The sequence below is a fragment of the Plutella xylostella genome, chromosome 29, assembly GCF_932276165.1.
Source record: "Plutella xylostella chromosome 29, ilPluXylo3.1, whole genome shotgun sequence".
NCBI classification, from domain to species: Eukaryota; Metazoa; Arthropoda; class Insecta; order Lepidoptera; family Plutellidae; genus Plutella; species Plutella xylostella.
In genome coordinates, this window is record NC_064009.1 from 4,240,185 (window position 1) to 4,265,864 (window position 25,680).

A 25,680-nucleotide genomic window follows, 5' to 3' on the forward strand; every position below is an offset into this window, starting at 1 on the left:
AATGTCAACTTGACATATCAGTCTTGGTCATTTGTTGTTACTGTTCCCAATTTCCCATTCCAACAATCGATTCCCGACAAAAAAGTTAAATAACTTATTTACAGAAGTAATTAACGGGTTATACTTGAATACCAAAACTATCTCCTTGCTAACAAAATGGAATTGACGCTTTAGATATCCCCTATCGAGTACTTTGGACTCCCAGTTGAAGACAAGGAAGGTGCATTGTGAATCGTGTGCCTGAAATCGCCAAGTTTTCATGACAAGAACAACTTCCCCGATGCATGTGAGCATTAGATCACCCACGACAACATGTATGACATGTTGTCAGAGTTCCGGGTGTCAGAGTTTGATTCGTTCGTCGACGTGTTTAGATTAACACCTGGCGATCCGTTGGACACATTCGGAGAGATGTGGTACCCGGTGTTCCTGTGGTCGCTGTGTAGCTCCGTGTTCGTCCACACGTGCGCCGCGTTCGTCGCCTTCGGTACTCTGAGGAAGCACAAGTACGGAAAGTTCTTCCCCGTGCTGCTGATAGTGATGGGCGTAGTGTGCCCCGTGACTTCTGGTGTCGTGAGTAGTGCGGCCGTGGCGTTCATCTACAGGGCGGCCAACCTAGCCATGCCGCCCATACACGCCATGGTGTGGGGCATTGGACAGACAGTGCTCGGTGCTGGTATCGGTTTCACTAGGATTCTTGCAACATTGTAATTTTTTTATATTTAAGGTACAAAATCAAATTAGTTCAATACATTGTAGCAATGACGATGCCTTTGTAATATTAGTCATTGCTAGGGAAAAAGTGGGAAGTCAATTATATTATAATGGAAATATAGTATGTTACTTAACCTGTAATCTTATAGGTTTATGAATTGCTTCAAATATACTTGTTGTTATTAGCCTAATGAAATACTCTTAAAATATGTAAATCTTTACCAATACAAAAAAAATACAAAACAGACTTTGTTTGCCTCTTTTCACTTTTCACACTTGTTGGGATCTGGAAGTAAGGGAGGGATTCAAAAGCCTTTCAAGTCAGACATAGATAATGGAAAAAGCTAGTACTTTAATAAAAATATAATAGATTTTTCACTTCTCTGTATACCTACCTACTATTGTATTATGTAATCATATTTATCCACACAAAATATACAGTAGATTAATCTTTGTAAAATGTTAAATGTATAGCATCCTTTTTTATGAAATCTGTCTACAAGATACTTAATTATAAAGTAGTTTACTTTGAACAGTATAAAATGTATATCTATCATAAGGTCTTGATAGTTTCTTTCAACAAATACTACATACTTACTTTACTACCTACACAATAATAAACAAAAAAATATTTTTATATGATTAGGTATTATAGTTAATAGTTATACTACCAATCCATTGTCTTACACATAATTTAGATAATATTGCTTGTACCCACCGAAACTTGTTTTCCTTAATTTCTAGATCACTGGCCACATTATTCTTGGGTATCTATTCATCATTGTAATGATGCAGTGCCTTTAAAGTTGCAGGTTGTAAGAAATGTAAAATATATTATGATTTTTTTAAATTTCCCCTAAATCAACATGTTACTTTATACTGCAGATGTCTGCCAGATTGCAAATCAGAGGCCTAAATAAACACCTAGGCCGAGATAAATAGACGAAACTAAGACGGAGTCTTAGATTAAGCACATGCTAAGAACACGAATTCACTAAAATAGACACTACTTGAGCACAGACTATGCCAGTAATTTCGCACTCTGACTTAGCCGAGTTCGAGTTCACATTTGTCAAGACTTGGCCCTTGCTTAGCATACCCAAGTTGTCACATCTGCCACACTCTCAGGAAATTATTATTCTATGCTCTCAGGCTATCCACAGACCACATTTATACCAAATTTGCTAAAAAACTACGGAATGAAACCATGACCACAGATAAATAAATATATATTTGACGCAGATTTGACATAACAGGTTCTAAGACAGTGACTTAGCCGAGCAAACGGTAAGTAGTGTCTATTTTAGAGACTCATTGCAACTCGACTTAGTTCAGGTGAAGTCGTTCTTGGCTAAGCATTAGTTTGAGCAAGTGCTAAGCAACGACTATTTATCTGGGCCCTAGACTTTGTGGTTAGTCTGAGACCTGGACTATGATTCCAACAATGTTCCTTAATTTTATATTCTAAGAATCATCTTCTCTCTTTTTTGGCTTTAATATAATTATAATTAGATTATTATTTTATGAAATTAAATGGCAATGTAGGCTTTCTGAAGTATTCACCCAAAATTTTATTTATCATGTTTTACATAGGTCACAATAATTTATTAGATTTCCAATATAATATTATGATAAGGGCAATATCTATTTAATACAGAACTAGGTATGGTGGATTTTGTTGAATATTTTTACGTTGTAGATATTGTATAAATAACTTAATATAAAGGAAGTATAATTTTGCATATTACTTTTAGATAAATAAATATGTGAATTTTGGTATGAATAACTTATTTCAATTGAAACCATATTGTAGGTTACACCATAAAACATTTAATAAAGATGAAATTTAATCAATTAAAATCTATTCAAACTTAGCTAAGTATAACATCAACAATACATTATGGCTATATGGAATAATATAGTTTACCATGAAGTTGATACTGAATTATATGAACTAATAAGCCTTTGGCATAAAATTAAAGTATGTAGGTACATATTTATAAGTTCATTCACAGCGTGCTACCATGTGTGTATTTACAGAATCTTCTACGGAAACTTTCTTCACTTTGAACACTGTCTTTGTCATTATCATCTTCTTCATTGATTTTTTCAAGGATTTCTTCTTCCATTCTGAACGGCACATGATATTCATCTTTGGTGAGAGATTGCTGAAAAATACAATTTCATAAATGTTAAATGACCAGAGGATAGAGACGGATTCATTTAACATAATTTTGGTCAGCAATAAGGAACAATGGTGAAGTCATTAAAACTAGGGAATGAGTCATCAATAGATATGACCAGATCATACTAATACTCTTTTACACTTACCTCATGTACCTCGTGGATTTGCATTTCCCTTCTGCTCATATTATTAACGCGCTCATGCAGAGACTGTGTTTCAGCTGTAGCATCCTGCAATGCTAGCTTTAGTTCTATTACTTCCTTTCTTGTATTAGACAGTAACCTTTCAGTTACCTTTAGTTTTTCAGAAAGTTCTTCATTTTCCCTTTCAAGTTTACTTTTACGGGTTGTTAGACTCTTTATTTTTGTTTCATAGAGTTTCAGTTCAGAATCTGTGTCTGCAACAACTTTTTTGTCAGTTTGCATATTAGAACACATTTGCTTGAGGTGGTCAACATTCTGTTCCAGCACATATTTTTCTTCTGTAAGGAGACTCACTTCTTTTTCTAATCTAGAGATCTTACATGTCAGCTCAGTTATATGTGCGGATTGGCTATCTAACTTGCTTTCTTTATCCAGAATTTTGCTTTCTAATTCTTGTATTTTTATGACATAGCTTTGTAGCTGCATTGATTTAGAAGCAGATTCACTTTCAAGTGAGTGATTAGTATTTTCTAATATATTGGCTTCAACAGAAAGGCTTGCAAAATGCTCTAACATATCCGATCTTTCTGCTTCTTTATGTGAAAGAAGCTCTTCAATCCGTTTTATTTCAACCACATAATGCTGTAACTGCTGCCTCAGTTCAGCTGCTTCTTTTCTTGACTTATCATGTTCAATTTTATTTATTTTTAAAGCGCCATTGGCGTCTTCTAAACTATTTTGCAGATGTTTGTTTTCTATGACAGCATTATCTAACTGATGTGTTAGTCTGGCTATTTCTCCATTTAGGAACTTAATTTGTGATTCGTAATCCACTACCTTGTGCTCTGCCACTTTGTTCATATTTAACATTCTCTTCATATCTGACAATTGCTGCTCTAATTTACTGATCTCATATGTTTGTGACTTCAACTTTTGTTCAAGGACACAATGAGATTCAGTCTTATTGTCTAATTCTATCACCACTTTATCTCTTTCCTGATCAACTCTCTTTATATTTTCTATAAGGTTTGATTTTTCACTGTTTAATGACAACACCTCAGATTGCAAGTCTTTACATTTTCTTTCTAATGATTCAATGGTATCCTTTGCTATGCTATGTTTTTTCTGTAAAGACATTAAGTCATTTTGTATTTCATGACTACTTCTTTCAGTCTCTAATTGAATATTTTTTATTTGATTAGCCATAGTTTTTTCCTTTATTACATCACTTTGCATCCTTTTTATTTGCTCTCTTAAGAAATTACATTCCTCCCGCAGGTGATCTGCAGATGCTTTACCAGTTCTGTGAGAGGTTTTATAGGAATTGTTTTCTTCTTGCAATATATTTATCTCTTCCTGTTTTGAAGCCAAATCTCTCTTATATCTCTCAACTAAATCCATTGCCTCTTTATATCTAATATTGTATTCCTGCTTGTCTTTTCTAAGCATGTAAATATCAGATATTAGCTTTTCAGATTCCAACTTATGATTTTCCATATCTTTCTGCATACCATAATCAGGTCTTGGTTCTTTATATGTGCCTATTGTTTTATAATGATTTAACTGTTGGCTCAGAAATATGTTTTCTTTAGACAGTTCTGCATTTTCATCATTTAACTGCTTTATTACATCTTTAAAATTTTGACTATGCATATGATCACCACTTGAAAACTTTTTCAATAGGTCATCTCTTTCTTTTTTTAACATTAATATTTTTTGTTCACTTTCGCACAACTTCATTTGGAGGTCTCTAATAAAATGGTTGCTTGGTGTACTTGTAGCTTTCTCTGAACCTTTGCACTTTGCAAGATGACTATTAAGTACAGTAACCGTTTCAGATATTCTCTCTTCTATATTGCTCATATATTTCTCATGCATTTTTCTTTCTGATTCCAGGAGATCTTGTAATTCTGATTTAGTTGCATACTTTATCTTTTCAGTTTCTTGTGTTCTGCTGCTATTGAATTCTTGATTTTCTTTAGAGATTAACAACACTTTCTCTTGCAACTTTTTATTAAGTTCTTGTAGATTTTTCATCTCGTCTTGTAAACAATCATTTTGTTTCAAACAAGCATTTAGTTTTTCCTCAACAATTTCATTTCTGGGAGACCTAAATGCTTTTCTTGTCAATTCATTTTCTAGCTGAACATTTTTTCTATTTAGCTCTTCAACCTTATTTTGTAAACAGTTCACTTCATCTATTAATGTGGACAGTCGCTTATTACAATCTTCTTCAACTTTTAATGCTAATAAGTCAACTTTTTTCAGCTCTTCTTGCAATGCTTTATTTTTGTCAGCAAGGTTGAGTGCTCGCAACATTGCTTCATGTTGCTTTTCAAGTCCAATGTCTATTTCTTTCTTCAATACTTTATTAATGGCCTCTAGCTCCTGGTTCTCTTTGATAGCATCAACATGTCCACCCTCAGAACTTTTGCAACTGTCCAAAGTTAAAGGCCTTCCCCCTTGTAATAACATGTTTAATCTAACTATTTCATTATCTCTATGCTCTACTTTACTTTTCAATAAGTTAATTTCATCACTTAATTCACTGTTAATGTCTTCTAATGACTTGAGCTTATCATTTAACTCTAGTACATCTCTGTCGTATTTATCTTTACATTCAAGAACACATGTGCCATAGGTATCATCTTCTGCATTTTTTCTTCTACACTTATTACGAGAACTAAAGGTGCCAGCACAGAGCCCCCTCAGACTCAGGTCCCTAACCTCATGCTGGAGTTTACTTATAGTTGCATCTTTTTTTATTACTTCCTCAGACAAAGACTTCAACTTCCGCTTACTCTCTTTTGAAATTTTTGTGTTTAATTCTTTGATTTGCATGACTTCTTGGTGTAACTGGTTGTTTTCTTGGATTAGTTTAGCATTGTCACGTTTGTATGGTTCCACTTCTAGCATTAGCGTGTCTCGTTGCTTCAACGTCTCTTTGGACAAGTCCATGTAGTGCTGTAAGCTCCTCGTGGTCTGTAATAGATCAGCTAATATACATTCTACTATAGGCACAGCGTCCTGGGGCAAATGATTATTATATCCAAGATCTTGAAGCTTGTGTTTCAAGCTGCTGTAACGTTCACTCATGGTGAATGTCTAGAAAGCCACTCCACGTGTATGGCTATGTATATTGGTATTACAAAAAGTATTTCAATAACCACTACTACAGACTATTGCTCATTTATAAATTTTATTTGCCTAAAAAGAGAAAAGTATTGAAATTTAATTCAAATTTCAGTTTGTTGTGATTTTGTGTTTTGTTTTTTTCATAGACAATATTTTTGCACTTTTTAATGACACACAGACAAAAATGAGAGGGAACGCGAACGTTATTATTCTGAAGGAGGGTGGGTTCCGTACAAGGTACATAATATTTCATGACTCTTGAGAGCCGTGGTGCTCAACTGCTGTTTCATTTATTTTTACCGGACTACAACTACGGTTTCCGCCCCGCCACGGAGTGGGCTACTGCGATGCCTCCACATATGAGTGTGCATATCAGTGACAAATGACAGATACACAGATTAACACATTGACAATCCCAAAGTCATGTCACAAATGTTTTCAACTTTTCATTTTCGTTCTCATTCATGATGAGAAAACCTGTGTTTTAATGAAAATTGCTTGTGATGTGCAGGATAACTCAAAAGATATGAATCCGTATAAAGATTTAGACGATAGTTCTTTTACTGCGCCTCATCTAGCTTACGAAGACATAGCAACGAAGCTATTGAAGGACAACTATTTCCTTACAGCTTTAGAACTTCACACTGAGCTTGTAGAAAGTGGTAAAGAGCTCCCACAGCTTCGAGAGTTCTTCTCAAATCCTGGTAACTTCGAGCAGCATGTATCTAGGGCCCAGGAATTTGGATCTATGCGTAAGTTACTTACAAATTTTATTTTAGAAGCTTAAAAAAGTTTGACCTTAAATTTTAATACTTAATTGTTTTAGACCGTACACCTAGCCAGGCGACTCTGGATTCACTGGACACGGCTCGGTACTCGGAGGATGGAGGAGGGGACCGGGCCGGCAGCGGAGGAGATGTGGCCGTGCTAGAGTTTGAACTGAGAAAGGCTAGAGAAACTATAAACTCCTTGAGGGCTAACCTTACGCAGTTTGCAGGTGAAATTTTAAATAGTTTTTACTTGGTCATACCACAAAATAAATACATTTACAAAAATAGAAACTTCATAGTCTAATCCAAAATCTTGGATAGTGTATTTATTTATTTATTTAATATGGCACATCAACAGTACATGTTATAATACACTTACAAAATAGGTTAGATGGGTACTTTTCTGTAACATGTACCAATTACAGATATGCTCAGCACTTATTAGGCACATAACAAAATATAAAAACAATCACAAATTAACAGAGTTTAAAAATTCAGAAAGGAAATGGTAACTAAAAAGTGTAATAACATAAGCAATTTAGATTCTAAATGTTGTCTTTTCAGCCTTATTACGAATGGCCAAACCTCTTAAGTTTCTGTATAAGCTACAAGACATAAACTGTTATCTAATTTCAGATGGAGAATCAGGCCTGGATAACAACCCAAAGGATAAATCAAATCAGAGAGCATTAAAACCTCATGAGAAAAGAGCCCTCAACTTCTTAATTAATGAATATCTGTTACTTCAAGACTACAAGCTCACATCTATAACATTTTCTGATGAAAATCCAGATCAGGTAAACTCAATAACAACCTCCATAATATGTTGTTGAAAAAACAATACCTACTTAATAACGAAAAATTTGAACCCTTTCATATTAATAGATACTTCATTTAAAATCTCACACTCATTCAAATAATAATTCATCAACTTTTCTAGGACTTTGAAGATTGGGATGATGTTGGCTTGATTTTACCTCGGCCATCAGGCCTAGTGTCCCTTTTTTGGGGCACATCCAATATGAATGTGCCAATGAGTGATGCTTCTACTGAAATGTGTTGGGAAACTGTTGATGTGGAGTGTCAGACCAATGATGAAGAGGTGTGTGTCAGCTGCCAGTCACATGCAACCACTGATGCTAACTGGAGCCATGAGGTAAAAAAATGTTATAAATTACACCTTCTTAACAGAAGCAAAACCCTAGACTTTTGACTTTGACCATTTGGAAAAAACTCTTTGCCTATGGAGAAGGGGGCAAGAAGCTAAAACTATGACCCTTTAACATTATGTAATACTGTACATATAATAATATTAGGGATGAGTAATGGTAAATAAATGAATGGGTATATTAAGTATACAAAAGTTTGTCATATCTTGGGTAAAATACCAAAAAATCCTAATACAAATATTCTATTGTAGGTTCTAGTACAAGCAGAAGAGATAGAACTACTCAAACAAAAGATCATCGCCTTGGAGACTGAGAAACTCAACTTCCAGAAGCTGTATGATGCTGCCATTGTCAGCCTGAATTCTTTAACGAGTCCTGGCTCGGACAGCAAGGGCTTAGACCTGAACATTCCAGAGAGTAAACTGCAGCTATTGAGGAATAAACTAGAGGAAGACAATCAGCCACTTCCGTGCACCGCTACTGAGAATCACTACGGCAGTGGGCATTCAACCCACAGTGCCACTCCTGAGCAATTTGAAATGATTGAGAGTGATAAAACCATGTAAGTCTTTAGTAAACAATATGGTGACTACTAGGCTACTAGGCTTTCAAATACCTGCCTCATCTAAAAAATTGTCAGACATTCTCTGATTGATAGCAAGAATCTTAAAATGTTCAGATCCTCACTTTTATTTGAAATCTACCTTTAAATTATTTATGCAACACATGCGAAGCTAATGGGTGAATCTACAATGATCCATCTGTTCTATAGTCACGTATCATGACGTGTTCTTATGTATTACTTCATCACATTCCAAGTACATAATTATGAGTTTGAATCCTAACTAATATAGAATAGAATAGAATAGAATAGAATACTACTTTATTGACTTAAAAATAATTTACACAAATAACAATTTACAATATAACGCAATAGGCGGCCTTATCGCTAAAAGCGATCTCTTCCAGGCAACCTTTGGGTGGAGGAGAGACTTAAAGAATAAATGAGGAAGGTGTACAAAGTGTAGTAAACATTCATGTTTAATAATAAATACTTAAATACATACATACATAATGTAATCAAAGTTATATAGATTTATATAATATAGGTAGGTACTATTGCAAGATGGAGGAAAGATAATGTTCTTTTACCTGTTTTTTGAAACCTATAGCTGTCTTCGCAAAACGGATATTTACAGGTAATGCATTCCACAGTCTTATAGCTGTCACAGTAGGGCGTGCAAAACCGGTTAACCGGTTAACCGGAAAACCGGTTAACCGGAAAACCGGTTAACCGGACAATATATCACGGTTTTTCATAACCGGTTTTGAGAGTTCAAAACCGGAAACCGAAAACCGGGTTTTCACCGATTTTGATCGTATTTTTATATACTTTTTTACATACATTAGAAGTTGAACCCATAAACTCTAAAAATAAAAGAATTTGTATATCGGTTGGCACACTGATGGACACTAGATTAATGGTGAAACTCATAAAAAAGCACTAAAATATTGTATGGAAATTGAGTGACGATTTTCTGGTGCACATGCCGGCACTCTGCCTAGGCGCAGTAAAGCAAACACGACGTCAGTGACCGATGTGTGCGTGTGAGTTCACATTTTTTGCTGTATGAAAACTTATTGCTGTGTGAAAAAAGGTACTCTGGGTGCACATAATTATAACGTTGAAATCTGGCCCAATAAAGCACAACAAGGTGGTCTTCATACAAACTCTAGGTAAAACAGGACTGCATTGACCGTTGTTGGAAATATAATTAGGCCAAGTGCGGGGACTGCATTCGACGTTATGGACTTTTTTCATGAAGTGTTGAGGACGTCAAATCAAATGCAGTCGTGTCCATCAATGAGTTAGGCTTTCTTTCGTTGCGTTGATATGAACAAATCTGTAATACATCAAAAAAAACATTCATCATCTTACTGCTACTATGGAGTGGTCGTAAGAATCAGACGATAAATGTTTTTTTTTTCAAAATCTGCCTGTATGTTTAAAATATACAATTATTGATGATAACAGAACGATATAAAAACACCATTAAGGTGCCACACACTTTTTTTTAGATGTGATAACAGTAAGTACTATGATAATTCTTATTTAACTTTTTTTCCTGTTCACTAAATTATTAATTTGTCATATGGTTGATTAAAAATAGGTAAGTATATCATAAAAAATGTTTTATTCGTATGTTTTGTGGATATCTCTATCTAAGAATATGGGTTCCTTGTTTAATTAGTACTGTATGACAAAAAATATTTAAGTAATATCAAAACCGGTGAAAAACCGGTTACCCGGTTTTGAGGCTGAAAACCGAAAATTCAAAACCGGTTTTGAAAACCTTCCGGTTTTGCACGCCCTATGTCACAGTAAATGAGTTACTGTAAAACTCAGTAGTATGCGATGGGAAATCTAATAAACGCATTTGTGAGGATCTCATTGGTCTGTTGTAATATTATAAATGCGAAAGTAACTGTCTGTCTGTCTGTTACTCTTTCATGCCAAAACTACTGAACGGATTTGGATGAAATTTGGTATACATACGGTCTAGACCCTGGGAAAGAACTTTACTTTTTATCCCGAAATTCCCACGGGAAAACTTTTTAAGGCGAAGCGAAGCGCGCGGGAACAGCTAGTTTCCTATAAGATAAAGTCATTCATTGCCTCTACTGCCCCTATGAGTAATTTGTTACATAGTAAATGTTATATTATGTTTGAAAGACATCTAAGGCTAGTGGCTAACTGTTGATATTTACTTTTGGTTTATCATGATTACATCAAGGCTACGTCCTGCAAGCTGTTAGTATCGGTATCATGACATGAGACAACAGTACCTAGGAATGGTGGAGAACTATGATAATATTATACAATAAATATTATACATACAAGTAGGTAGATTCTTAAAATAATATATATCATTGAACATAGCGATTGCATGGACACTCTTCGAACTTAGTATATCGTCAAGCATAACTCAACGTCAGCACTTCAGCGTACTGGAGTGCAATGACGATATTATATTACGGAAACTATAAATTATGTTAAAACTGCCTCATCCATTCAAAGGTTGACTGGTAGAGATTGCTTTAAGGCCGCCTGTCATCATCATCAGTTTTATATCGCTCACTGATGGATATAGGCCTCCTTTTTTGTAAGGCAATCTTTTGCGGTCCTGTGCCGCTCCGTTTTACTTCCCCGCTACCCTGCAGATATCATCAGACCATTTAGCAGGTGGTCCGCCAACAGTTCTTCCGTACTATGTGTAATTATACCTCTATTAATGACCACCCCCAGGGCCAAGAAAGACAGTTCAACAGCCAGCTCGCTAGACCCTAGCGCGGGGTGCGCCGACACGCCACACCGGCGCGGCAGTGTCGCCACACTCGACGACACTCTGAGCATCAATGATGGAGGCGAGTGGACTAGGGTACCGTACGAGAACGCGGGAGTCGAGGGTAGCAGGGAGATGTGGATCGATAGGTGAGAAGGTTTAATTAATTTGTTTATATTTAGTCGTATCGTATAGAAGTAAGTGGCGAGAATTTTTTTAATGTATAGGTACTAGAGTTTCCAGGATATAAGTTTACTAATATAGCCATTATAGGAATACTAGTGTCTAAAAGCTGAATATATTTTCTTTAAAGAATTGAAGACACAGAATTTTTAGATTTCTATCTGTGTTTTTACGCAACAGTTTAGAAGTGACGCCCTTTTGTGTGCCATTAGCATTATCATTCTATGTGTAAGGTTTATATTTTCAATTCACAGCACAATATTAAATTGGCCGTTTTGTACATAGTATAATAATGTAACAGTAAGATCGCATGAGTCAAGGCTGTTCAGATGCTGCAGCCTCATTTCACAGCTTGCACGCTTCATTCGCATACATTTGCCTTGAATTTAAAAACAATATATTTATCTACAGACTACATACACCGGAACAGGCGCGGATCCACCCATATGGGCAAGGTGGGCATGCCCATCACCTAAATGGCTGGCCATATCAAACCATGGGAATTTAACATTTATATTTTAGTAATTTGATCACCTTAGAGGTGTTGCTATTTTATTATGTGTTGGTAATGATGATTTCAGGATATGCTAAAATTTTTTTTCCACCCGATAGCCCTCCGTATAGTTAAAGAATTCAAAAACCATAAAATTTTCAGTCATGCTAAAATTTTTTGTTACGGTTACGGCTTACGCCCAAAGCCACTATTTACCTGTCTACACGTACAAAAGGCAAAGTTTTAGCATTCTACGGGTAAAATCCTACAACTTTGGTTTCGTGCACAACGTACGTAAAATATAGACATATTAGTATTTTCAAAAATAGGCAATGTGTGTGTTGTGCACGAAACCAAAGTTGTAGCATTAAAATGCAAACCCGTAGAATGCTAAAACTTTGCCTTTTGTACGTGTAGGTAAATAGTGGCTTTGGGCGTAAGCCGTAACCGTAACACAAAATTTTTGTTGTTAAATTGTGGCATTCTTCTACAACGAGACTGGTTTGATTACGGTAACCAAAATAAGTAGTGGTTGTGATAATATTATTTAGAAAGCCTTTTTTGGCATAATGGCCCGAATATCAGTTTTTAGGGTTCCATACCTCAAAAGGAAATAATAATAATATATAATAATAATTTTCTCTCTATTGCCCAAATATACAGGGTTATTGGCAAGTAGACCTGATCCTTTCAGGAGGTGATAGAAGAAGGCATTTCCAGTCGATTGAACCCTATAATGCATAATCCGAAACTTAATCATTTCTAAGATATTTAAATAGTTTTTTTAATTAAAAATGTTATGTTTAAAACCGAAAAAAAACTAGCCATAATTTTATATATTTTTTGGTTCTTTTGCATAAATAGCACCTTACTTAAGTAATGAAAATAATCAAATGTGCATTATTTGACTTAAATTAGACACAATAGGTACCTCAAAATAATAGAACATTTAAAAATATATTCAAAACATTAAAACAAATAAGTTACATAAAAAAGATTTTCATATGACAAGATATTATGGCCAAAACAACCAACCAGCACAGGCGGACAAAATTCAACAGGAAAAGTAACAAAATTAGCCCAATTTAAAGGTAAAAAGTGTGATTGTTTTCAGTCCTTGACTTTAGTATGGAAACCCCTGTTGAGTTTTGTCCGCCTTCTCTGGTTGTTTTGGCCATATCTTGGTGATACCTCAATCGATTTGATATTGAATTATCTTATTTGAAAGCTTATAAGTTGACAATGATTTTAAGCTGAAGTGCACAAAAAATTATCATATGACATTCTTTTTTAATTTAACTTATTAGATTCTAAATATTTTTAAAAAATGTTTAACTATTTTGAGGTATTGTGTCTAATTTAAGTCGAACAATGCACATTTGATTATTTTAATTACCTACTTATGCAAAAAAATAAAAAAATTGAAATATGGCTAGTTTTTTTTATTTTTGGTTTAATGCATAAAATTTTGACAATTTTTTTTTTAACTTATATATTAAATATTTTAGAAATGGTTAAGTTTTGGATACTACATTATAGGGTTCAATGGTCTGGAAATGCCTTCCTCTATCACCTGCTGAAAGGATCAGGTCTACTTACCAATAACCCTGTTACAAATCTACGGCCCCGACAAAACTTTTTTTTGCGTAAGTAACGTGAGGATGAATAGGTATTTTTTCCCCTTGCTTTGATAGTGTATTTAAGATATCGTTGAATACGTCTTTCAAAAATTTTTTGATTCCATGATTGGTTTACGATATATTAAGCTTTAAAGTGCACATTTTTGTTAGAATCAAGTGTCTCCCTTGAGTTTAATAAATACGAGCAATAAAAAAGTGCCACCCACAAAATTTCCCAAAATTTCGACACCAAAAAATTTACCTACATTTTTTTAAAACATATAATTTTATTAAAATAAGTTTTTTTAAATTTGAGTTGGTAATATTCAGATTTTGTTTGTATTTGGGTCAAAATTTAGGAAATCTGAAACACTGTTTTGTCAAGAAAAGGCTTTTTTTTTAAATAACTAGATTGTTTATTTCCTCTAACTCCAGGAGACAAAGGCCTCCACAGTTCTTCTCCAGACGTTTTAAATAGCTGTAGGTACTTGTACCTATCATAAAAAAACTATTTGGCCTATCGAGATGAAATTAGCCTCATTTAAATGAGAATTTAGTCTAGTTGTATAACTATTGTTAGTATAACTTTTACCGAAAAAAAGACACTTTTGTTGGCAAAAAATTTCAAAAACTGAAAATTTTACTGTTTCGAATTATCGATTTTTTATACAGAGAACTTTAGAGATGCAAACATTTCATTTAGCATAGCCATAATAATCATCACTACTAAGCGCATACAAAAAAAACAGCTATGAGTACCTCAAGGCGAGGCAAAATAACTTTTTTAGACTTGCCCATCACCTATTCTGAGGTCTGGATCCGCGCCTGCACCGGAAACCATACTACTAAGTAAACAAAACACGTATGTTCGATTTCAAAAAGTAGGTTAAACCGTGCATTTTAATAACAGAATAGTAATTTATGTTGGGTCAGAGAAATTGTTGGATCTATTGACTTGGTTGTCATGGCTGTCGCAAGTATTCACGGTTTCTCAAACCATAATATCGTAAAATGGTTATTGATTAGTCTGATTTATACAGCTATTTTTATTATGTTACATAACCCATAAGGTTACCTGCAAAGATCTTTTTTTGCAGCATAAAGCCGCCTGTTCATATTTCCTAAATTTTCGATTCAATGTTATGAAAAGATTCTTTACATACTGCGTCAAATATACCTTATAATTTTGACTTTCGGTGCTTTAGTAACCAAAAGCATGCATTACATAATGCAGTCAAATAAGCCCTGCCACATTGACTTACTATGACTACGTACTACATAATAATAACAAATGATTTAACCCTTCCAGCGGTCTCCCGAATACCCTGAAGGTGTCAATCCTTAGGTGGTGCGTGGAGACACTGGACATCAGCGAGCCACTATCCAGTGACCTCTTGACAGAGTTGGTGAACAGTGAAAAGCCTATCACACTGCCGGGTCTGCTTGAATTGGTCGCCGACACGCTGCCTAGGGTAAGTTTACGTACATGGTGTAATTAAAATGTTAAAAGTTGGGTATAGTTAGTTGAAAGGGGGGTGACTCCGCTAGTCATTTTCAACAAGTCGTAGAACAGGTCGTGTGTCGAGCATTACAGGCCAATATCAAAGCTGTGCTTAATATCTAAAGTTCTGGAGCGAATAGTGTACAACCAGTTGTATAACGCTCTCAAACATACATTTATTTATTTTTTATTTTTTATTTGTTTATTTTAAGATCAACAAACAGTAGTACAGTGTATGTTACAAATCATGGCATTAAAACATTATGGTATTAAATCAATGTACTACCAACACAGTTAACCACGGATTACAAAAATAGTATTTTATGATTTAAACAAATATTATTTAGCTTATTTAAAAAAAATTAAAATAATAAACTAACTTAAAATTATAAATGGGACACGTAAAACAATAGACAAAAACAATTATCTAACAATGATAAAACATATTATTAAGTACATATTTGTAAAAATCTATATAAAAATATAAAAATATATACCTGTATACAAAGCAATTATAATATATGATAGTTAGATATTATTAAGTACTAGGTATTGTAAACAATATTGTATATTGTATGTATATAAACGGTATAATAATAATTATATTACGGTAAATTTTCAAGAATATGAATGATATGTCTCCTATAACTACTTGGTTTACTTGATAGGATGTCGATACCACCAAACAATTTATTGTATGAATTACATAGGCGATTAAATGGCTCACGTTTGCCAGCGTTAGTACGGGCTGTGGTCGTAGCGAAAAGCTGATAGGGATGTGCAGCCCGCGCGGGCGTCGCACGGCCGGGCACGCGGTAGCAGAGCTTATTGTTCAGAGCAATACAGTCATATTTAGAGTGACAAAGGTCATACAGAAACTGCAATTTAGTCCTGCACAGCACGGCTTTCTCAAGCGTAGGTCCACAGTAACCAACCTACTGCTTTTTAACGATTTCTTATCCAGGCACCTGGCTGATGGGGATCAAGTGGATGCAATTTACACAGATTACAGCAAGGCCTTTGACCGTATTGACCATTATCTACTACTTAATAAACTACATAGTCAAGGCGTACGGCACAATCTGTTAAATTGGTTCACTTGTTATCTCACTAATCGTTCACAGGCTGTTGTCCTCAACGGGTTTACCTCAACCTGGAAGGATATTCCTTCCGGGGTGCCCCAGGGTTCCCTTTTAGGGCCGCTGCTCTTCATCGTTTTTATTGGTGATATCGACTCTTGCTTCGTAAATTCCTCCCATCTTTTATTTGCAGACGACATGAAGATCTTCAGAACTGTTAACAATGCACTGAATGCTACTCTCCTCCAGGAAGATCTATCTAGGCTGGACTCTTATTGCGCTAAAAACAAATTAGACCTTAATGTGTCGAAGTGCTTCATTGTTTCTTTTAGTAGGAAAAAGACATCGCACATAGCCGACTACCTAATCCGTGATCAGTGCCTAGCAAGGATGTTTTCCTCTCGCGACCTAGGTGTCGTCTTTGATAGTAAGATCATTTTTGATCAGCACATAGATAGCATCGTGGGCAAAGCATCGAGGGCACTTGGCTTTGTTATGCGGTCGTCCAAACCTTTCAAATGTATCTCTCTCTCTCTCTCTCTCTCAGCCTTCCGTAGTCCACTGTTGGACATAGGCCTCTCCTAACGATCGCCACCCCAAACGGTCACCCGCCATCTGCATCCAGCGGCTTCCCGCTACCTTCCGCAGATCATCAGACCAACGGGTTGGGGGGCGACCGACACGCCGTTTGCCGACACGGGGTCTCCACTCCAGAACCTTTCTACTCCAGCGGTCGTCGGCTCTGCGGGCTACGTGGCCAGCCCATTGCCACTTCAGCGTGCTAATCCTTTTGGCTATGTCGGTAACTTTAGTTCTCCTGCGGATTTCTTCATTACGAATCCTATCTCGCAGGGACACGCCTATCAAATGTATGAAAACAGTGAAATTGTTGTACTGTGCTTATGTGCGTAGCCATCTCGAGTATGCCAGCCAGATCTGGAATCCTCGATATAATGTTTATATCAACAGAATAGAGAGGATCCAGAAAAAATTTACTCGCTACCTAGGCTTTAAGTTCAAGGTGCCCTATTCTGACTACGAACACCGGTGCGAACGCTTCCATCTCTTGCCCCTCGTACTCAGACGAACTGTGGCTGACGCTATCTTCTTAGTGAAAGTAGTAAGAGGTGACATAGACTGTCCCCAGTTATTACAGCTGGTAAAACTTAGAGTTCCCGAAGTAATGACGCGGAAAAAGGCGGTGCTGAATGTACCCCAATGCAGTACCAACTACGAGCAAAACTCATTTTTCGTGCGAGCCAGCACCGTGGTCAATCGGCTGTGCGAGTCTGATGAAGTTGACCTATTCTGTACAAGCATAGAGGCTATTAGGATAGTTTTTGTGCGAAATTTCGTTGCATCGTTGGCATAACGGCGAAGGTGGCGGGTGGTTTCACTTGCCAGGATATTTGGGCATTAGTCAATAATTTATGTCTATATTTACCTACAATTTTATGTGTTAAGTTAAAAGGTCTATTATTATAATTATTATAACCAGTTTAACTAGTATAGCCAGTGTACGTGTGTTTTAGTGTTTAATGTTACAGACTTTTGTTATGTATCCTTTTGTGTATCTGTGGAAACTATTAATTGGCTTTTTGTTGTCTTTTATTTTTGTTTAATTGTATTGATTTAGCTGTAAGTTTTCCTAATAAAGTAAAATAAAATAAATAAATAAACAAAAGTGGTTCAGTATGACGTAACATTTTCAATTTGTTAATTTTATTATTCTATGTTTCGTGTATAAATAAAGTATATTCTATTTATCTGTCTATCATCCGCAGATAATCCCCCACACGCTAGTTTCACGTCGCTGCGAGGCGGCGGCGCTACTGGCATGTTGCGTTCACTTACTGGCGAGTGACGTCACGCGGCGCACGCGACTGCTGCAGACGTTGCTGACGCTACTCAAGAAGCCTGACGCGCAGGAGACCAGGTGCATTTGTGAAGGTATTTTTATGTAATACATAAGTAATTTATACGTACATCTGAAGGCTAGTGACGTCACTCTGCTGACGCTACTCAAGAAGCCGGTATTTTCATATATAACATCAGTAATAAGTACACCCAAAGGCTAGTGAAGTCACTATGCTGACGCCACTCAAGAAGCCCGACGCGCAGGAGACTAGGTGCATTTGTGAAGGTTAGTTGTAGTATAGGTGTAATATCTGCGAAAGTAAAATTGGAAAAATCTTAAAATAATTATCGAGCTTTTGGGTTGGGCCACAGTTGATCAATCTGTGATCTACCATCTCGAGCCTACTGTGACTGTAAGTGATGGTGATTGGCTTAATTATAACAGAAGGGTTTAGGCTCTTTGGGTCATAAATAGATAGATAGGTAGTTTTCTGTTTGTACAAACATGAAGCTGATACCAATAAATGAATAAATACATGCAATACAAATAAAATAAAATCTTAATCTTGTATTTTCTTATTACAGCTGCATGTCTAATAGTGAAATGGGGCGGCAGCGGCGAAGTACTATCATCAATAGCAGAGCTCATAACCTCCAGATCATCCGAACGCAAGTTATTAGCCAGCCAAATCTGCGTGTCGATCGCGCCCTACGTATCCATAGAACTGTGCACGTCTCTTCTACTTAGCCTGGTTATACTGATGTGTGAATCCAACGAGACTGAAGTCAGAAGTCTAGGGCTGAAAGCTGCGTGTTTAATTTGTCCTGTGGGAGAACATAAGTATGGACAATTGGAGAGTCTGATGTTTGGTTTCCTCAAGGATCCTGTGGAGAAAAATGTGAAAGATACCGTTAATATATTCGTGCCTGTTTTGGCGAGGACTGCTTTAATTGCTGGTAAGTTTCATGTAATTATAGATAGGTATTACTTTATACACTTCTGCAACTCAAAATTCATGTGAAAATATAATAGAGTTTTTTTTAATTTAAAAGTTGAACTGTATTTAGATGTAATGAAAGCTAATAATTATCTTGTGGTTGCAGGAAAATTCTCAACAGATCTCTGCAGCAAAATACTAACGAATTTAAACAAACTGTGCACCGAGAAAGAATGGAGAGGCGCGCTGTTGCACTTAGATATATTAAGAGTTTTAGTTTTAGCAAAATTGGCCTTCGTAGTCAATGTACAAATAGTTAGAGAAGTGAACCACTGTGATATGGAAATTATGAACTACCAGGAAGTTCCTTTAGAGAATGAACCAGAAAATTTCTTGGATATTCAATGTTATGTTGTTGATAATAATGTTGATGTTAAGGCGTTGGCTGGTGCAATGAATAGTTTAATTAAAGATAAGCCTGATGTGCGATGGCCAGAATTGACCTGGTTTGTAAATATGTAAGTATACATTTAGAAAAATAAGTTTGTATCTATGGTTGTGAACACAAATCACATCGTATAAAGCTATCTCCCTTCCACGGGCAGGTGTGTCATACGAGAGAGCGAGATGTCACGTGTTTTGTGAGCTCGCATCGCGCTGATTTGCAGTTTTGTGTACGGGCCTACATGTGTTTATATTTAAATATTTCGTATTAAAATAAAATCTCATTCCATTTCAGAACAAAGCAAATACTAGAAATAGCAACAAACAGCAAGAGTTTAAACCAACCGAACGTCTACTCGTCTTTAATATCCCTGTTCAGTAGATACGTAGATAGCTTCGAGGTGCATTTCACAACACACGTTCTGAAACCTATATTTATGGAGATAATAACAGATTTGGAACAAAAGATGGACAAATTACATGCGATCAATGTGGACAGCACGGTTGTAGTTGGAATTTATTTTGTTACTGTTTTACCTGCGCTTGAAGATGTTGATGAGATTGGGGAGTTTGTACAGAAGTAAGTTGTTAGTCTCTCTTATCTTATTCTGTGGTTTTAATATCAAAGCCTTAGAAAATTTCTCTTTCATTAAATACATTTTTGATAGATAACCATTTTTATAAATCCTATATTTGCAGTCACACACTCATGTCTTAAATTTCAATACATTTTCAGATGGATAATGTACAGCAGTATTAGAGGGCTTCCCGTGAATGTATTATCAGTGCCTCTGCAGTGGGTGGCCAAGAACAAGCCAGATCTACTGGATGTGTACCTGCAACACCTCAGAGAATGTGAGTAAACTATGTAAAAAAAGTGTTGTATGTGGCGGTTAATCAGTCCAATATCCGAAGAAATATTACCCGGGTGAAAAAAGACTGTTATAATATACTCCGGGATTCAAATCCGGGGTATTCATCATAATCAGCCCATAATTATCCACTTCTGGTCATAGTCCTCTCCGAAAAGCGAGCACCACAACACTATCTGTCTTTGGCATTGCTCATCTGGCTACTACTCAATTAAGATCGACAGTCCAAACAGGCTGGAAGGCTGACCCACGTTCGAAACCTCGTTTACTCCACTACCATTCCTCAATTACTCGGCATTTATTGCTGACTCATTGCCGCTTGCAGATGATAAAAGAACTATGTCGAAATACTTTATTAACTAACTTCCTCCCCTCAATTATTTACCCCTCTCTGTCCTTCTTTCGAATACACCTAAACATAAACCCTCCCTCCAGTCGCAGCTCACAGTGTGTCAAATGCGAGCGGGGCGGCGGCGCGCGTGTTGGTCGCGGGCTTGGTGGCGGCGGCGGGCGCGGGGGCGCAGGCGCTGCCGGCTGTGACGGCGCTACTGCATGATGAGGACACGTGAGTTATATACATGATACAGGGGGTTGCGAAGAAGGATATACTAAGGCGAAACCTACGTGTGCAGCTTGTTGTATCTAAGCCCGATTTCATTTTCGGCCTGAGATATAACATACTAGTGTAGTAGGTATACCATTTTTGCAAACACCCTGTAGATTGCTACTAAATATTTTGGTAAGATATAGCTTTTTTATTATTGCACAGCAATCGCTGCTGCATCTAGGTACTTAGCGTGTCGGTGACAAACACTAGAGCGCGGCTAGGGTTTGTCACCGTGGCGTATGGATCAGCCGAATAGCATCATTCGCTGACTGGGTGCGCCAGACTTGGATGCTCCCTTCGTAACCGTCCTTTCGTCCTCAAACTTGTTGTACTTTCCCTCAAAAATACGAGTTTCACGGCAGCTATTATTGCCGACCAGGCTAACCTCTAAGTACAGACAACTGACTGCGATATCAGCAACGTGCAATACAGGGTGTTAACTAGAATGCGTTTGAGCGGGAAATGGGGGTTAGTATAAGTCTAACCAAGCACGTTTCTAAGAAAAAAAACATCAAAATCTCCAATATTTATGTTTAAAGTCTAAAGTAAAGTGGAAAGTTTTACCTTAATCAAAAACATGGTCACCCTACACAAACACATAACCAATGAGACATTCGATTGCAAAAGAACACACACTATAAATTTGTTATAAACTTCACTTTTCATAATTTATTTGATGTAACTATGATTGTAATTAATTACACAGTAGGTAATAACAATTATTAAATAAAATTTAAATTATTCATGGTGATTAATGACATACTAATCAACAATTAAACAGCTGATTATCATAAAGTTTGATAGATCGTACAGAATATAATTTATGACTTTCTAGGAGCTCAGAACAATAATTAAACCTTTTTACTCAGAATAAGGTAAGCGTTTAGTATTCACCCTTGATACTTACAACATTTTATTTTTCTTTTATTACCTAAAGATGCGTACAGACCGGCCCAACGAACGTCCACCGATGGACATTTATCATACATAATACAGGGGCAGATTGAGCAACGAAGGTCAACAAAACCCGTTCGTTGGCGTTCGTTTGGCCGGTCTGTATGCAGCTAAAGTTAAAAGACCACAATGCATAACAGGATGATAACAGGGTCTACTTCAATGACGAATTGGTTTACTTACACTCGCTCATCTCGATTTGTGTTGTGATTGAGACTGAGACGTCTTTGATGACGAATAGTACGGAAATCCTCATAATAAGTATGGCCTCACTTTAAATACCAGTAGAATAATAACAATCTCGCGTATCATAACCATCGAGTATTTATGATAGTCATTACCTCCTCTGTGGATCTAGTCTGTCAGTCAGTCATTGTTGTTTACTTGTTTACAATATTTTTTTACAATTATTACCTAAAAGGGAAAAGGTACCTACAATTCTATCTTTTGATTACCAAGCCTTGTTCCTCATTTCGTTTTATGTTGTGCTGTGCTGTGAATACCTACGTGTGACCTATGTTATGAAGCATAAAATGAAAATGTTCTGTATTCATAAAAGATAATTGTGTATCAATAAAGTTATACTTATGGAGTAAAATGAAATGTCTACAATGGATTGGGTACTTTGAGTACCCAAAATCTCGGTAGGTACCTTGACGATGTGGCTCCACGAGTGTGGTGCAGATGCACGCATACTTTTTTATTGACCTTGGCTTTGAATTGTTTGGCCTTGATCTTGGCTTTCAAGTTCATGATCATTCTGTCAAACGTACCTAAACCTGAATAGGGTGACTATGAAATTTTAAAATGTACTAAATAAAACTGTTTTATGTTGGTCAGCTTAAAGCAAATAAAATACGTTTTTTAATGTCTTATCGTGTTCAGTATCATCAGCTGTATCTACCATTTCCCGCTCCAACGCAATTAAGTTAACACCCTGTATACCTACCACGTTACTAACTAACTAACATCTGTCCCTTTACTTCCATCCGCAGCTCAGTCCGCGAAGCCGCAATCCCAGCCTGGGCTGCCCAACACCGGCACACCAGCGGCCCGCAGCGCGAACGCTCGTGGGCCGCACTAGAGCAAGCCTTGGCCGCCCCTGGCGCGGGGGAGGCGGCGCGCGCGGCCGACGCACTCGCCTCGCTGCTGGGGACGCCCGGCCGAGGGGGCGATGATACTGGTCAGTTTACTATACTTGGTGTAATTTTACTAATATTCTAGACGTGACAGTTTGTGAGTATGTTGTTGTTATCTTGGCCTCCCCTGCCGCGGGCGCGGCTATAACTACTAATAGCATAAAGAATAAAGTGAAAATGATTGTTAGTTTTTTACGGGAAAATTATTGATCAATTCTGACGAAATTTGGCGTAGGAAGCGTTGGATTAACATATAGATAAGCTTGTTTTTACGGCAAAACGGGCAACATCTAGTAATAGATTAATATACGTCTATATGAACCATAGACACTAGTGAGTGGCCGTATCAATAAGTCACGTTAAATACAATACCATTAAATGCCGCTCATTATGAGTTAGCTCAAAAAAAATGAAAAAGTCTTCAGCTCACTATACTACAACAAATAAAAAACACGTTTCCCTTTAAAGTTCTACTTTGCTGACATTACGTTAATTTCCCCAACAGCGATCCAGCTGCTCTGCTCCCTCTGTTCCACCGCGCCGCTGACGGCAGACAGCGCGGCCGCCCTGACCGCCGCGCTGACGCAGGCCACGCACCACGCGCCCGAGCATCCCCTCCTGCCGCCCGCCCTCAGGTACATCACTACCCGCCGGCACATCACTAGCGGCTCCGGATAGCGCTGCGCCCTGACCGCGATATATAGCTTGATGATCTACTGCAGATTATGTGATTTAGAAGAAATACTACATATTATAAAAAATTCATACCTACTTTAAAAGTATCTACTTATAGTCCTGTTACTCCCCTGTGGAGCTCAGGGCTACAGACATTCTTCGCCACGCTTCCCTATCTTTACTTGGGCCCACGAAAAAGTAAAGTAAAGTTTTTTAAAAGTATCTGTCAAATATATAATTTTATTTTTATGTTTTTATTTATTAACAGAAATCCACAGCAACTTAATTAACATAGCTTGCTAACATTGTTTATAAATAAGGCCATTAATGGATTTTATTTTACTTTGTTATTCCATCTTTCCTGGCATCTGACTATAATATTTTTAAAATAAAAATAAATCTTATGACTTACGTATTTCTTATAATCCCACAGAAAACTAGAAGAAGGCGTGCAAGCCCCGGGCCTGGCACAGTACAAATCGTCGATAGAAGCGCTCATCCACAACGTCGTTGGAATGACGCCGTCGAGGGAAGTGACGTCATCGCGCGACGCAAAACCGACGACGTCAAACCTCCTTGCGGCTCAAGAGGCGGTGGGCAGGCGAGTCACGCAAATGTTCCAACAATCGAAAACCAATATGAACATACCGAATATATTCAAAAAGAAAACGTAGCACGCACCGTGGATGTAAAGTTTAATTATTGAGTTTTTAAAGATTGTAGTAAAAAGTTTGGAATTAAAAAAACGCGGTTATTTTTGGTATGCTCAACAACAATTTTAAAATACTGAGCACTCTGAGCAGTCTGTTACATTATTAAATAGTTATATTTTTGTGACTATGAAACATGTAAAATATTGTTAAACTTTCTATCTTATATTAGGTAGATGCTCAACAAGCAAATCTTCATCTTAGCTTGTCGGTGAAAAGCAACAGAGAGAGATTACTTGGGCAGGCTCGTTTCGAAACATGAAGATGAATGATGTTATGAATTATTATCCACTATTTAGGAACGAATTTAAATCTTATCCTGCCAAAATGTGGTTATTGTGAGAACTAATATGACTCGATTTGATCAGCGTTATAATACAGGTAGTCTTTGGTTTGGACAGCTTTTAATTTATACTATGTTTGCTTCAAAATCACCCCCCCAATATACTGTGCCGATGCCACGCCCTACATTCCATGTCCATTTATTTATATCAGTAGAAAAATATCAGCAGTTCCTTCTTACCTCACTGATATTTTTGACAAAATTATAAACATTTCTGAGTGCTTCCTTTAAAAATCTTGCTATTGTTATATTATATCATATCAGTGACTTTAAGATTTTGTAATTATGTTATTCCCTCCATATTTAAATTTTATTGTTATGATACTTTTTTTTAAATAATGTGACTAATTTAAATTTAATTCGAAATGTACTTACTTACAAATAATTTAATTAAGAATCTCATTTATAATAATTTATGTTATAATAAATTTTAAAATTAGGTATAATTTTTATAGTATTTTTTCAGGGAAAATTAAACAGGGCAAGTTAAATGACCTACCCGTATCAGATGGTTTTTTTCAATCAAAAATAGTTTATGTATACCACAGTACAAAATCGGATTTAATTAATTACTGAGGCCTCGTTATAAATCATTCTGTTAGTCCTGATTCATGATAGCACAATGTTGAATTTTATCTTCGTAATTAAATTATTTATTACATAATACCTATATGTTTTTTATTTTAATACATCATTTTATTGTATAAAGAAGTCTTATCGTTCCCCTTGAAGATTGACATCATGCTCAAACTAAAATTGATACTAATGCTGATTTAGCTTAGAACATGTAACAATGGCTTATTTTA

General features: G+C 36.4%; 3 protein-coding genes across 3 annotated transcripts; 2 read left to right on the forward strand and 1 right to left on the reverse strand.

The window, feature by feature from the left end:
• On the forward strand, positions 1-1,209 carry LOC105393987 (transmembrane protein 170A). The gene has a single exon (XM_011565819.3). It carries the CDS (start codon positions 313-315, stop codon positions 709-711), a length of 399 nt encoding a protein of 132 aa, XP_011564121.1. The 5' UTR covers positions 1-312; the 3' UTR covers positions 712-1,209.
• A 1,013-nt stretch (positions 1,210-2,222) lies between these two features.
• LOC105393986 (centrosomal protein of 135 kDa) lies at positions 2,223-6,323 on the reverse strand. Its single transcript, XM_011565818.3, has 2 exons — positions 3,046-6,323; positions 2,223-2,882 (listed from the first exon to the last, which is right to left on the reverse strand). The coding sequence occupies exons 1-2, from the start codon at positions 6,136-6,138 to the stop codon at positions 2,724-2,726; spliced, it is 3,252 nt and encodes a 1,083-aa protein (XP_011564120.3). The 5' UTR covers positions 6,139-6,323; the 3' UTR covers positions 2,223-2,723.
• A 273-nt stretch (positions 6,324-6,596) lies between these two features.
• Positions 6,597-25,538, forward strand: LOC105393989 (RAB11-binding protein RELCH homolog). The gene is made up of 16 exons (XM_048631480.1): positions 6,597-6,929; positions 7,004-7,174; positions 7,584-7,744; positions 7,888-8,103; positions 8,368-8,678; positions 11,424-11,609; positions 15,065-15,227; positions 18,120-18,285; positions 18,778-19,149; positions 19,297-19,648; positions 19,870-20,154; positions 20,311-20,429; positions 20,882-21,011; positions 23,003-23,190; positions 23,652-23,781; positions 24,255-25,538. The coding sequence occupies exons 1-16, from the start codon at positions 6,665-6,667 to the stop codon at positions 24,493-24,495; spliced, it is 3,456 nt and encodes a 1,151-aa protein (XP_048487437.1). The 5' UTR covers positions 6,597-6,664; the 3' UTR covers positions 24,496-25,538.
• Positions 25,539-25,680: the final 142 nt, after the last annotated feature.

What these genes read in the sequence shown, in the direction of transcription:
- LOC105393987 (XM_011565819.3), top strand. Translation starts at nt 313, where the DNA reads ATGTATGACATGTTGTCAGAGTTCCGGGTGTCAGAGTTTGATTCGTTC.
- LOC105393986 (XM_011565818.3), bottom strand. Translation starts at nt 6,138, where the DNA reads ATGAGTGAACGTTACAGCAGCTTGAAACACAAGCTTCAAGATCTTGGA. An exon ending in AAATCCACGAGGTACATGAG is followed by an intron (nt 2,883 to 3,045) that starts GTAAGTGTAAAA and finishes TGTATTTTTCAG; the next exon opens with CAATCTCTCACCAAAGATGA.
- LOC105393989 (XM_048631480.1), top strand. Translation starts at nt 6,665, where the DNA reads ATGAAAATTGCTTGTGATGTGCAGGATAACTCAAAAGATATGAATCCG. An exon ending in CTGATGAAAATCCAGATCAG is followed by an intron (nt 7,745 to 7,887) that starts GTAAACTCAATA and finishes CAACTTTTCTAG; the next exon opens with GACTTTGAAGATTGGGATGA. An exon ending in CCGAGGGGGCGATGATACTG is followed by an intron (nt 23,191 to 23,651) that starts GTCAGTTTACTA and finishes TTTCCCCAACAG; the next exon opens with CGATCCAGCTGCTCTGCTCC.